General features: G+C 35.5%; 1 protein-coding gene across 1 annotated transcript in view; it reads right to left on the bottom strand.

Annotated features, from left to right (window-relative positions):
• Positions 1-15000, bottom strand: part of LOC138712641 (neural cell adhesion molecule 2-like) — a 1205141-nt gene that overhangs the window by 494546 nt on the left and 695595 nt on the right. Inside the window, exon 8 of the mRNA XM_069844609.1 lies at positions 1058-1217. Coding sequence (XP_069700710.1) covers positions 1058-1217 — 160 coding nt within the window. The remainder of the gene's footprint in view (positions 1-1057; positions 1218-15000) is intronic.

Below are 15000 nucleotides of genomic sequence, written 5' to 3'. Positions count from 1 at the left end.
GTTACTAGATGTCACTACCTCCACTTGTTTATTACCATTTCTTAAATATATATATATATATATATATATATATATATATATATATATATATATATATATATATATATACACTCAATCTCCTTCTCTTTTCTGTATCTACTACGTCGTAATTTGTGCATCTAATACGTTTTTTTTTTAATTTTGTAATAATTTACCTTTTGGGATGCGAAGTTGGGTTTATAGGATTTTAAAACAACACGCGTTAGCCAATTGAGCTAAACTGACACGATGATTAATTACGTTTTAATATTCCTCTTAAGTTTACAGAAGTAAAATGTGAAATTATTTTAATCACATTAGTCCCGTGAACACTTCCAAATAATCCCTGAAACTTAAAAAAGACGAAAATACACGTTTAAAATGAAAAAAAAAAACTATGTATTAAAATTATATAATTCGGCCTAATTATAATTTGTTATTTATCCAACGCCTTAGATACCATTCTTCACTAATCATGGCCTCCTACATCATAACCTACCGACAACACGTATAGATTCTAAAATCATTGCCATGATATGCGATTATATGAGGAATTATTTTCAACATATTTTCTTTTATAAAACAGAAGTTTTCGTTATGATCATGTGTAAAATTACGTATGGTACTTGTGAGCGTGATCTTTATTGCGGTCGTGTAATTTAAGCACTCGGCTGACGCCTCGTGCTTAAATCTTTCCACTCGTTCGATAAAGATGCACTTACCTCACAAGTACCATAAATAACTATTATTTCATGTATAATTTTAGTTATTTTTATTCGTTATGTAAAAAGTATATACTGTATTTGTAGACATTTATTGTCATGTATTAAACATATTCATTCTTTTTAGTTTATGATTTAGTGCACGTTATTACACGGGTCAATAAACCCTACAGCCAAAGTCGGCGCACAACACGCAATCTCGGTTCTCGTCCGTAACGCATGGCATTGAGAACGACCCTCGGATTGCGAGCGGATTCTGCGTACTGTGTTTTTGTTGCTACGCACTATAATTAATTCTGTGTCTGTTAATTACTCACATTTGACCCTGAAGGTGAGTTCGTTGCTAACCGTCTCGCCCTCCGGGTTCGTGGCCACGCACACGTAATTGCCAGCGCTTTGTCGCGTCACCTTCTGCAGCACCAGGCTCTGGTTGCTCCGTATGATGCGCGCCGATTGGTTGTGGCTTAGCAGCACGCCCTGCAACACAGAAACACCAACGGTACGTTATCACTTGCGGCAAACACATGTGCAGCTGTTTCTAAAACATGACATTTATTTATAGTTTTAATCAAGTCAATCTCTCAGTACTGAAAGTGAAGTTAAATGTATTCATTATATCTCTATATATAAATTGAACTGGTAATAGAAATTACGGGAAAACGGCTGAAGGGAATTTAATAAATAACCCCTCATTTTGAAGCTTGGAACTCAAAGTTTTTCAGAAAAATAGTAGTTTTCAGTGAAATGTCAATTTTTAAACAAAATTTTCCTATTTTCCAAAAACCATCTGTCGTCAGTTTTGAGAACTAGCTAATTGCATTTGAGAATAATAGTACATTATGCAACGAGCCTATAATGATAGTAATTAAGAAGCGAGTATGGATGTTTATGAAACGAGCGCAAAAGGGTTTCATAATTTTCATACGAGTTTCTTAATTACCATTACAGGCGAGTTTCATACGACTTTTTATGCTCGACCATATTTCTAACTCGAAATTATTAATTTTATTTGTATCTAACTGACCTTGAGCAATACCTCGTAATTTCTGAGATGTGCGCAGACGCGAAAGTATTAATTTTTTTTAGGAACAGATGCCCACATTGACGTTGATAGCCTATAAGAACCTACAGAGTAAACTAAATATTAACTTTGAAATAACATTGAAATTAAATTAGATATTGAAAAACAAGATGACAAATTGAATTTATTTGAATATTATTTATAATTAACGCTAATTATTATAGTAACAGAACATAACCTTCTGCGACAGTATTGGATTTCCAGCCTCCGTGACTTTTCGCTATTTCTCTTTCGATTGCATATCCGAGAATAATCGATACTTGCGGTTTTATAACGGTATAAAGCTGACTTGTCATTGGCTGAGGTTTTATAACGGTACAAATCTGACTTGTCATTGGCTGAACACCTGTACTTTAATGAGTAGGTGTACTTTAATGACATGCATTAAAGGGGTGCTACCAGGTGTATAATTACTACATTTCGGCATGGTCGAGCATAAAATAAAATACACAATACAATAAACAAAATTACACGAAGACCATGATCTGCAAGGATACTGACATATTTAGAGCACAAATTAAATTTGTTATTAAAAACTTAACTTACTAAAAATCATTGGAGTAGCTTAATATCAAAGGCGGACATTTGACCTTCAGATGAAATTTAGATAATGTGGATTCTTATACATTTTTTTCATGCTTTTTTTCAGTTATGGTGAAACTATATACAAACTCCCACAAATTCTGAGACTACATTTATAAAAATAATGTGTTTTAAAATACTGCAAAGAACACTGTGAAACAAAAAAGTGCCTCTAGATCAAAACTATGGAGACGACAGATGTCCGTCATTGATATTAAAATACTCATTTACAGGTTCGATTCTGTGGTGTGTAATTTTCTGGGTACAGCTGAAATTTATTTGTAGTTTTAACCAAGTCAATTTCTCAGTACTGAAAGTGAAGTTAAATGTATTCATTATATCAATATATATATATATATATATATATATATATATATATATATATATAATTTGAAGATAATAGAAATTACGGAAAAACGGCTGAACGGATTTTATGACCCCTCATTTTAAAGCTTGGAACCCAAATTTTTTTAGAAATATATTAACTTTGAGTGAAGCGTTCGTTTTCCTGTATAATTTTCCTATTTTCTAATATCCATCTTTCGTCAGTTTTGAGAACTAATTGCTTTTCAGACACTGCCTGCTGGATCGCTGCAGCCATAAGATGCGATCCAGCTGGCAGTGTTTTCAGAATAAAACAAAACACACACTACAATAAACAATAGGTTATTACACGAAGGTCAGGACTGCTGACATACTTAGAACTGAAATTCAATTGGTTATTAAAAATTTCAAGACTTACTAAAAATAATTTACAGGTCTGATTATGCGGTGTGTAATTTTCTGAGTACAGTTGTGTATTGGATATCAAAATCTACAAAACTTGAGGTGGTTTGATGTCATTATTACCATTAAAAATTAAATATTATAGTTAATGCCATTATGTAACTATTTTTCTTTAATTATACATATTAATGCTATATTGATGATATGAAATGAAACGTTTTGGGGTTATTTAAGTAAGTGTAGAGAATAACTTAAATTAGAATTTTGATTTCTATATTTTACTGAGTGGCGGCTATATAGTATATGATACTGAAAGGTATAAAACTTACGTAAGATAATAATATTATTAAAAATCAAATATTTTTATAGTTATTAATCAAGTGGGGTTGGGTCTTTTTCATATATTTAATGGCGGAGTGGTGTAGATATTTATATGCGTGATTCTCTTCAGTAGTGACTCGAGAGAGAGTATCTTTCATTATAATGGAAGCAAATAACTTTCAGAATGTCTGGTATTCTTCATTGAAAATAAATCTGAAAAATGTTTATTTGAACGTCTAATGAACTTAGTTTGCAGCATTTGCTGCACAAGCCACTAGTGTATATATATATATGGAAATTACGGGAAAACGGCTGAACGGATTTTAATGAGTGACCCGTCATTTTGAAGCTTGGCATCCAAGGATTTTAAAAAAATAGTAACTTTCAGTGAAGCGTTAGTTTTCCTACATAATTTTCCTATTTTCCAAAATCCATCTGTCGTCAGTTTTGAGAACTAATTGCATTCAGAATAAAACAAAACATACACTACAATAAACTATAGGGTATTACACGAAGGCCATAACCTGCAGGATTGCTGAAATATTTAGAGCTAAAATTCAATTGGTTATAAAAACATCAAGACTTACTAAAGTAATTCACAGGTCTGATTCTGCGGTGTGTAACTTTCTGAGTACAGCTGTGTACTGGATATCAAAATCTACTAAATACTAATATGCATATTAATGCTACACTGATAATATGAACGTGAAACGTTTTGGGTTTATATAAGTAGATATAGAGAATATCTTAAATTAGATCTTCATTTCTATAATTTACACAGTGGCGGCTATAGTAAACACTACAAAAATTACGTAAGATAATATTGTTATTAAAAATCAAATATTTTTATAGTTATTAATCAAGTGGGGTTGGATCTTTTTCATATACTTAATGGCGGTGTGGTGTAGATATTTATATACATCATTCTCTTCACTATTGGCTCGAGAGAGCGCAAAAATTACAGTTCCTAAGGAAAGATCAAAAGGTATTGATTACTGAAAAAATAAGAGGCCTAGAAAATTTTGTAGTCTCCCGATCATTTCAGCAAGATCTCTTAGCAGGATAGGAAAAAATGATTTTACCCTCTACATTTCGAAATCTCCATGCAGCAGCTATACCAAGATGCTATGTCTATTGTTCGAAAGCATGGCAAACCATACTTTTTTTTAAATTTCCCTACAATCCATAATGACCTGAAATAGTTACTGCTTTACTCCCACATGAAAAACCCACTGATCGTCCTGACATTGTTACTTGCATTTTCGCGTTCAAACGGAAAAACTGAAGGTGTATAGATTCAAAAAATAAGTATTTGGCATAAAAAAACCATTGAGAGAGAGTATGTTTCATTATTATGGAAGCAAATTACTTTCAAAATATCTGGTATTCTTCATTGAAATTTTTTTCCGAAAAATTTTTATTTGAAGGTCTAATGAACTCAGTTTGCAGCATTTGCTGCACCAGTCACTAGTATTATTATAAGTTTTAGAGATTGATTGCTAGAGTCCGGAAGTTAAGGCTAAAACAGGTAGGCAAAAGGCATTTAAAATATGATAAATAGGTACTAAAATGGGAAAACATGAAGATTAATATGTTTTTAAATATTGTGAAATGTCTCATTTCATGATTGACACAAAACTTAGGGTACGTACACGTCGCACAGCATGCAATAACAAAAATCTAGCTGGACAAAATTCATAACTTCTCTGCATTCCAAAGGATTGTTATGAAACTCTGTACAGACCTTAGAGATAGCACATATTCTTCGTGTACAAAGTCTGACTATGATTGTTTAAGAGAAACTACCCCTTTATACGGGGTGGTTTTAGACAAAAATAGTAACTTCTTTCCTATCTAACAGATTTTTATGAAAAATTATACGAAAGTTACAGGTAGATTATATTTTTTGTGTATAAACTATATTTACAGTTCCAAAAGAGAACTACCCGTTTATACAAGATTAGCTTCTCTCCTACGTAACAGATTTTATGAAACTTTGTACAGGAGTTACAGGTAGAATACACTGGTCAAAAAAAGTTAAGCATAATTAGGCATATAACGGTTTTTATTAATTAAAATAAAATAGATAAATTATAATTGGGTTTCTTGGTTCCACAGAATAAACTTAAAAGTAGAAATACACTATTTGTTAACAATGGACTCAATATGAAATGAAAATGTTGCATTGTTTGGAAACAACGGAAAAGATAAGGGAAGTTGAAATTCGTACATCATCAAAGAAAAGGAAATGGTGCTTTCAGTGCCCTGTTTAATAACGTGTTGGTCCTCCACGAACCCTGAGGCACTCTTGTATGTGACGGGGCATACTCAGTACCAACGCATCTAAGCTCTCCTAAGGCAAATTGACCCATTCTTCCAAGGCAGCATTCCTGTGTTCTTGAATCGTTAATGGGTGATGTGGACGATTGGAAATGGTTCTCCTGAGAAAGCTCCATGCATGCTCTATGCAGTTCATATCCAGTGAGCATGCTGGCCAATCCATTCTTCGGATCCCATGCTCTACCAGATACCGCTGCACACTATGAGCACGATGAGGCCGAGCATTATCGTCCTGTAGAGTGAACCCTTCTCCTAAAGTCTCTGCAAAACCACTTACTATGGGTTGGAGGATGTTGTTCTCATACACGGCAGCAGTCATGTTTTCCTCTATTGAAACCAGTGGTGTGCGGCGGCCAAACATGACACCTGTCCAAAACAAGATTGATCCACCAAACTGTTGGTGACGTTCCACGGTCATTGAGGGATGATTTCGTTCCCCTGTTCGTCTCCATACGCGAATAGAGTTATTGTCAGGGTGTAGGCCCATTCTCACTTCGTCTGAGAATAAATTTCTGGTCCATTGGTCTCGAGTCCAATTCTCATGTGCTCTAGCCCATCATGCACGAGCACCCCTGTGATGTGGACGGAGTGCTGGAGTCTTGAATGGTCTTCGAGCATACAACCCTATGTCATGAGGTCTATTGCGCACAGTTTGGCTACTTTCAACAACACCAGTGGCTTCGCGCAGGTCATGGCGCAGAGTTGTAGCTGAGGCTATAGGGTTCCTACGTGCAGATAACCTTACATACCGGTCCTAACCTGGTGTTGTTTTGCGTGGACGGCCCTCGCGAGGTCGATCTGCTATTGACTAGGTTTCCTGTAACTTTCTCCACAGTCTGGAGACAATACTCTAATTCACATGAAGGATGTTAGCAACATCAACTTGCCTCATGTTTTGTTCCATAAAAGTGATGATTTTGATGCGGTCTGCCATTGTAAGGGTGTTCCGAGCCATTGTACTGCACTATGAAGCACTATGAAGCAAAACGACACTGATTGAACTTTGCTCGAATTATAGACTTTGTTTACTGCACTATGAAGCACTATGAAGCAAAACGACACTGATTGAACTTTGCTCGAATTACAGGCTTTGTTTACTAGCCGTGATTTGGACGTTACCTAGTGATGCAGAATAAAACAAATGAAAGAATTTGAATTAGTAAACATAATACGTGCCACATAAAACCAAAAGAAACATAAATATCAGGTATTATAGGGTAAACTGGAAATATGCTTAACTTTTTTTGACCAGTGTATATTTTTGTGTACAAATTCTGATTACATCTGTAAGCTACCTGTAGGCCTAGTAATTGTACAAACTTGCATAAAAATATATTATATAGGAGAAAAGTTGTTAATTTTGTCTAAATGCTCCACTATAAAGAGGCAGTTCCTCCTCTAAAACACAACCAAACTTTATATATTCCACCTGAAACGACTATATAAAGGTTCATATATATCTGTTAGATGGAGAGAATTTATTAATTTTGTTTAAATGCATCCCTGAAGGGAGTAGTTCCACTTACGGAACCTTAAACACTATCTTGCCAGCTGCACTGTAAACACTGCTTTATCATGTGTGCATGTAACTTCAGAATTTATGTGCCTCAACTTCGAAGTCTAGTTATAACATGCATCTAGTTCCCATTAGTACACGTCGGTTTAGGATTAATAATATTTCTACGTATACTTTTCGAATGTTTCTATTCTAAAAAAAATAGTTTAGCGTGAAAAATGGACCAAATTTATCTGGAAAGCAACACAAGTACTGTATGATGTTGTTACAGGCAATGACGACATTCAAATGTACATTATATGGTTGGAATATTTCGTATTCTGAAATATGTTGGTGATGCCCGGCAGTATCTCAATGAATGATCCCATACACCATCAACGAAGCAACCATCGCCACGGACTATACAAAAATGAATGTCCTTTGCTTGCTCCCAACTGTACACGGAGCATTGGGGTTGCGCAGAATACAATATACGACTTGCATTCTACTTACAAAATCGCAGGGAAGTCCCTACTGCAGAACTTGTGATGAATTTTAAAATGTAATCCGCAATAAAAATTGGATGCACTTATGCAATATGGAACCAAGTCCAAAATACAGCTTTTGCACTACAGCTGTTTTAGCAAATCGTTACAAATAAAATTCTACATCAATACTATTACGAAAGTAATGATTGCATTATCAACATTCTGAAATGCTCTTTCAGATCAATGGTGTAGCTCGCATCAGTATTTGGCTCACACAGAGTAAAGGGGCAACATTGGAGTTGGTTCCATATTGCTTATTGCAAAAATGGATATTGGCACTTGGTTCCTACTTGTGTGATTCAAATGAGAGAGAGATGAGGCAACAGTCTAGTTCAAATCCATGTTTAACACTTTATTATTGGAAAACTAAACATCCGAGACACTAATTATGGGATTACAAATAAAATTTTAAAAATATATGTTCATTAGCATTTGTTCATACATTGACTTATCATTCCAAGGTGAAGTCAAGGGGACCATTGATTCCATCAACATCATCCTGCCCACACCTGTGGAGTAACGGCTAGCGCGTCTGACCGCGAAACCAGGTGACCCAGATTCGATTCCCGATCGGGGAAAGTTACCTGGTTGAGGTTTTTCCGGGATTTTCCCTCAAACCAATATGAGCTAATGCTGGATAACTTTCGGTGTTGCATCCTGGGCTCATTTCACCGGCATTATCACCTTCATCTCATTCAGATGCTAAATAACCTAAGCTGTTAATAAAGCGTCGCAAAATAACCTACTAAAATAAAAAAATCATTGGATTTTCTTCTGCAGTTACATATTTGATACCTAAACATCTTCGGTTCTACAACTTACTTTGATACATTAATATTACTCTTGTTGCTATAATATAATATAATATAATATAATATAATATAATATAATATAATATAATATAATATAATATAATATAATATAATATAATATAATATGGGAACTGACAGCTTGAGTTGGTTCTAAATTGCAAAACACTGCACTATGGGTTCTTTTTTTGGTGGTTGGTTCAGATTTCTCTATAGGGCAGCATGTTACAGATAGGAGTTGGTTCTATTTTGTATAAGAAACTATAGACATTAAGACACATTTTGCAATAGAAATCCAGATATTCATAAAATGGTGGTTGGTTCCATATTGCATAAGTGCATCCAATTGGTCTGTGCCATCCATTCAGATCATTTACCGCGAATAGTATTTTATTTAACCTACAAACCGACTAGAAGAAAAATAAAGGAGTCGTTTTCTCTCAAAATAATGTACTCCTGAGCTGGAAATAAATTTTTATGACAAGAAACTATTTTGTTTCTCTAATTACGACCCAAAGAAGGAAGCAAATTTTACGCTGAATATCCAACCCGAAATCTCTTCGTAATCCACAAGTGAAGAAATCACTAATTGCATCGCATTGTCTTCTCACGAGACGAAGAGCATAGAATTGCGAAGGAAAACTTTCCACATAACCTAACAAAGAAGGAATAAGATTATGCAGAATATACAGTAAGATTGTATGAGATGTAACGATGGGATGTAAAGTGGGACGAGGTAAGACGAGACCGAGCAAATTTTTTGTAGGAAGAGATACGGAATGGAAATGAGATGATGTCATATGTAATGAAGATGAAATCATATGTTACGGAATCAAAATGAGATCTGATATGAAATTGACTCCACATGATATGTTCCGACATAAGATAATAAGATATTTTTTATTTTAGTAGGTTCTTTTACGACGCTTTATCAACATCTTAGGTTATTTAGCGTCTGAATGAGATGAAGGTGATAATGCCGGTGAACTGAGTCCGGGGTCCAGCACCGAAAGTTACACAGCAGTTGCTCATATTGGGTTGGGGGAAAACCCCGGAAATGAAACCTCAACCAGGTAACTTGTCTCGACCGGTAATCGAACCCGGGCCACCTGGTTTCGCAGCCAGACGCGCTGACCGTTACTCCACAGGTGCGGACTAATATGATATGGAAATGAGATTAGATAGAATTGGATGAATATATGAAGGAAGATGCAGATATGAGATGACGTTCAGTTTTGAGTTTACATGCAGATGAGAGATTGCAATGAGATGTCAGATGAGAAGATGTGAGATTGCAGTAAGATCTGAGATTACAGTAAGATGTGATATTGATTGGAGATGTTAATGAAATGAAATGCAAATATTAAAATGACATTTCATTAAAATGAGACATTATACGGAGACATGCGATGAAAATGGGATGTGATATAATAATGTGATATCAATATTTGATATGATATTAAATGAAGAGTCCATTGCAAGAATGATGGATGTCACTTTCTTGTCGAAAATGAACCAAGACTGTCAATGCATAGCTTAAGAAATATAGAATGTACATAGAGAGTTATATGGCATTAACACTGATAGTCACTGTCCAGTAATAACCGGAAAATCACAGTTAAGCTTTGAGCGCTAAGCATTTCAAACATTCAATTGCTTCTCCTGCAGAATGTATTCCAAATGACATCCATCATTCTTGCAGTGGACTCTTCAAATATATATGCGATGATAATGACATAAGAGATTATAATGAGATGTGAGGTGATATGGACATATGAGATGGCATAGATATGCGAGGTCACATGAAAATCTAATTGTGACGTCTAAATATCAGATGTGATAGACATGTTGGTTAAAATACTCGTATACAGTAGTGGCAAAAGAACCGGACCGACACTTGTAGCTGATTTCAGAGTCTTGTTCACTCCAGAGCACGATAGACTGGTAACTAAGATTTTCGTGGTTCCAATCCTGCCTGGAAAGGAACTTTTTTTTTCCCCTTATTCAAATTTATTCCCAATAAATTTCGATTGCTGGTAAAATTCATGTTCTCGGAATAATAAGTTAATTAAGTAGTAAAATATCGCTGCAATCGAAAAGTATCCACACCAATAGCGAGATTCGAGTCAATCCCTGTAGATTTTCATTAACGTTCAGTGTTCTCTCTAAACTTTGGGTATCTGATAACCGTCGATACTGAGAAGAACTCTGTACCAACTGTTTCGAGCATAAAAGCCTGCAGGTCTTCCAGAAACACATATGGTTGCGATCTACCGTAGCACGAAGTAGATATCGGAATTCAAAATTACATCTGGACCAAAAACAAATTCATTCATTTAATGTTCTGCACAAGTGCGGGTCTTTCACTGCAAACCCAGGTTTCTCCAGTCTTTCCTATTTTCTGCCTCCCACTTCCTTTTCTTATACGATCCATATAATATCTTCATGCCATCCATCATCTGATATCTTCTTCTACCCCGAACTCTTCTCCCGTTCACCATTCCTTCTAGTGCATTCTTTAGTATGCAGTTTCTTCTCAGCCAGTGACCCAACCAATTCCTTTCCCTCTTCTTGATCAGTTTCAGTATTATTCTTTCTTCATCCACTCTTCCAACACAGCTTCATTTCTTATTCTGTCTGTTGAATTCACACGTTCCAGTCCTCTCCTTATCCACATTTCAAATGTTTCTATTCGCTTCTCTTCATTTCTTGTAATGTCCATATTTCTGCCCCATACAATGCCACACTCCATACAAAGTACTTCACTAGTCTCTTTCTTACTTCTTTTTCCAGAGGTCCACAGAAGATGCTCCTTTTTCTATTAAAAGTTCCATTGCCATTGCTATCCTTCTTTTGACTTCCTGGCAGCAGCTCATGTTACTGCTTATAGTACACACCAATTATTTGAAGCTGTTCACTTTCTCTACTTTCTTATTTAGCACATATTTCGCAAGTTTATCTTCTGTATATTTCTTCCAAAGACCAAGCTCTTCGTCTTATTTGCATTTATTTTCTTCCCTTACTGCTCAGTAGAATATGTTTTAGTATCATTTTCTCTTCCACTACCAACGCTATATCATCAGCAGCAAATCTTATGCATTTTATTCTTCTTCCTTCTACTTTTACTCATCCAATATTCTGAAAACAGTTCTTCACTAAATCCTCGAAGTAGATGTTGAACGGTGTAGATGATAAAGGACATCCTGGATGTAATTTCAAATAAACAAAAATAATTGCAATACCCGGAATATGGTAAGGAAAATGATAGTTCTTTTTCATATACCGCAACAAGAATCTTAATTGTCTCTTCTCTGAAAAATGTTTGTAACACTAAAAGAGAAACATATTTACGACCGCAATATTATCCATGTTTCAATTTCAAGAAGTACACCGTTTTCGACATGAAGGTACGCAATTAGAACAAATGAAAGTGAGTTGTTACAAAACGTACAGCCACATATAAAAGTGCCCGGACTACATTACGTAATGATGCGAATTATTTAGTACACGTTGCAATTTTTAGGAATTCATTCCTTTCATTTCCTCCGCAGTGTTTTGTTAAACTACACCAGCAAAGCCCAAGGGTGCAATTCTTTTCAGTCTTATACAGAACCAAGTACGCTCAGTTCACATTCAAAGTGGAGACGAACAATTTCTGTGTTTACTGTCCTCTACAGAAATATCAGTGAAGCCCTATAGTTAGTCGTTTCAGTGGTTTAATGGTTAAATCTGTTTCTCAATTGAGCCAGTTAAAATAATATCGACGACTATTAACCTCTTCCCTTACTATATATTTTACTAGTTTTGTGAAAAAAGTGTAATATTTTTTTTATTTTCGTAAAGAGGTCATTTAATATTGCAGAATCACTGTACATCACTGATTTTCTTAGGGGAGAGTCGGGTAGTATCGGACATCGGGTAATATCGGACAGTGAGTTTATTTCATCTACCACACGATGATAGTACCTAATTGACATGGTTACGTTTCTGTGATGTCGCATAGACAAACGTAACGATGTCATTCAGGTACTACCATATGGTGGTAGATGAAAGAAACGCACTGTCCGATATTACCCGATGTCCGATACTACCCGACTCTCCCCTACATACCTAAAAATCACTATGAAATAGACATAAGCTTACATTCGTATCTGAATTATTATCCCGAGTTATCTCGTGCACCTTGATTCCAGCTCTGGTAGTTGTCCCACTTTGATTTTCTCTTGAACTATTTATCAAATTATGTTTTTTATGGATTAATTTATGAGGTACAATACCAGTGCTGTTATCTAGGCGTTAAATGTTGCTTGTCGTGTGATAGACTCGAATGCAGGGTATTACGCACAGTGGCACATTGCATTCCGGACATTAGTATCTGCTCTCGTGTATGAGAAGAATGATGTAGCAGTCATTGAATATTTGTAGCAGTACATCTGTTCTTCAGGTTTGTGAATAATGTTCTGCAGTATCACTATGCCCAAAGTACACGTATTTCAGAGTCTGTAGTAGGCCGCCACGAATTATTTTCAGGATTATGTGAACACTTATTAGCATGCCGAATCGTCTCCTCGAATATAATGTTGATGAGGTCATTATTAAAGAATGATTTTAAAACTTGAGAATTATCGTTATCAGAAACAATGTTAAAATTTCAGGGAATGGGGACCTCGGAGGTGCAGAAGAAATGGTGCCAGATGTCTTCTATTCAAACCACTGTCGAAAAGACGCGACATCAACTGATCTGAATTTGTTTGTTGGTCTATAACTTCGTCTTCTGATACCGATGTTTCATTTCCTAATCTTCTACAGGAATATATTCCTGACCAAAAGTTTCGGAATCCTAACTTGATCCATCTTTACACAAAACAGCACAAAAGAACACTAAACACAAACAGAAACTGCCAAAACTAACTAGCATCTACTCACTACTGTGTGTGAATGCTATATGAGCATAGAATTCCACTCACAAGGAAGCAGTACAAAAAACACCACCAGATATAGCAGCAATATCACTAACTTCTGTAGCCATCTAGTGAGGAAAAGGTTAATGAAAGAATGGAAACGTATATATTCGGGATATAATCCTTAGCAGCGAAAATGGGACTCAAACAAGTTAACTCGGGTTAATAAATTTTGACACAAGTTAGCAACCCGAGTTAACTCGTGTTAATCAGGGAAGTGGTTAATCATAATAGGTACAATATACTTATTTACTAACTTACGGATTTTAAAGAACCCATAGGTTCATTACCGCTCTCACATAAGCCCGCCATCAGTCCCTATCCTGTGCAAGATTAACCCAGTATCTATCATCATATCCCACCTCCCTTAAATCCATTTAAATATTGAGTTTGTACATAATTAATTAATTAATGTAAAATATTTAACAGTTATGATTTTAATTGACTGTTCAGACCAAATCAGTAAAATCACGAAATTAAAACATACAAGTTGTAATATTTAATATTTCAATGAAAAGCTCTCGCCTGTAGCTATTACATTATAATCAGAAAAAATTTTTCGCTATTAGCATTTGAAATTAGTAACCATATGGTCACAGGAAGAAAATACAGAAGATAAACTTGCGAATTCTAAATGAGGCAGTAGAGCAAGTGGACAGCTTCAAATACTTGGAGTGTACTATAAGCAGTAATATGAGATGCTGCTAGGAAGTCAAAAGGAGAATAGCAACGGCAAAGGAAGCTTTTAATAGAAAAAGGAGTATCCTCTGCGGACCTCTGGAAAAATAACTAATGAAGAGGCTAGTGAAGTGGTTTGTTGTGGAGTGTGGCATTGCATGGGAAAGAAACATGGACATTACGACGAAGTGAAGAGAAGCGAATAGAAGCATCTGGAATGTGGATATGGAGAAGAATGAAACGCGTTAAGTGGACTGACAGAATAAGAAATGAAGCTGTGCTAGAAAGAGTGGGTGAAGAAAGAATGATGCTGAAACTGATTAGAAAGAGGAAAAGGAATTGGTTTGGCCACTGACTGAGAAGAAACTGCCTACTGAAGGATGCACTGGAAGGAATGGTGAACGGGAGAAGAGTTCGGGGCAGAAGAATATATGAGATGATAGATGACATTAAGATATATGGATCATATGAAGAGACAAAGAGGAAGGCAGAAAATAGGAAAGATTGGAGAAAACTGGGTTTGTAGTGAAAGGCCTGCCCTTGGACAGAGCACTGAATGAAAAGAATGAAGGACTAAAGGAGCTCTGAAGTTCGAAATGTTTCTTTGTTACTTTGTGTCTTTTAAGCATATGTACTCACATTTTTTTGGTGATATGCAGTCTTTACGTGTTTATCACTTGAATCAAGAAGTTTTCACTCAATTCTATCATTACAAAATT

The sequence above is a fragment of the Periplaneta americana genome, chromosome 13, assembly GCF_040183065.1.
Source record: "Periplaneta americana isolate PAMFEO1 chromosome 13, P.americana_PAMFEO1_priV1, whole genome shotgun sequence".
Lineage (NCBI taxonomy): Eukaryota > Metazoa > Arthropoda > Insecta > Blattodea > Blattidae > Periplaneta > Periplaneta americana.
Note: the sequence above shows the minus strand (reverse complement) of the source record. Positions and strands in the feature narration are given on the sequence as shown.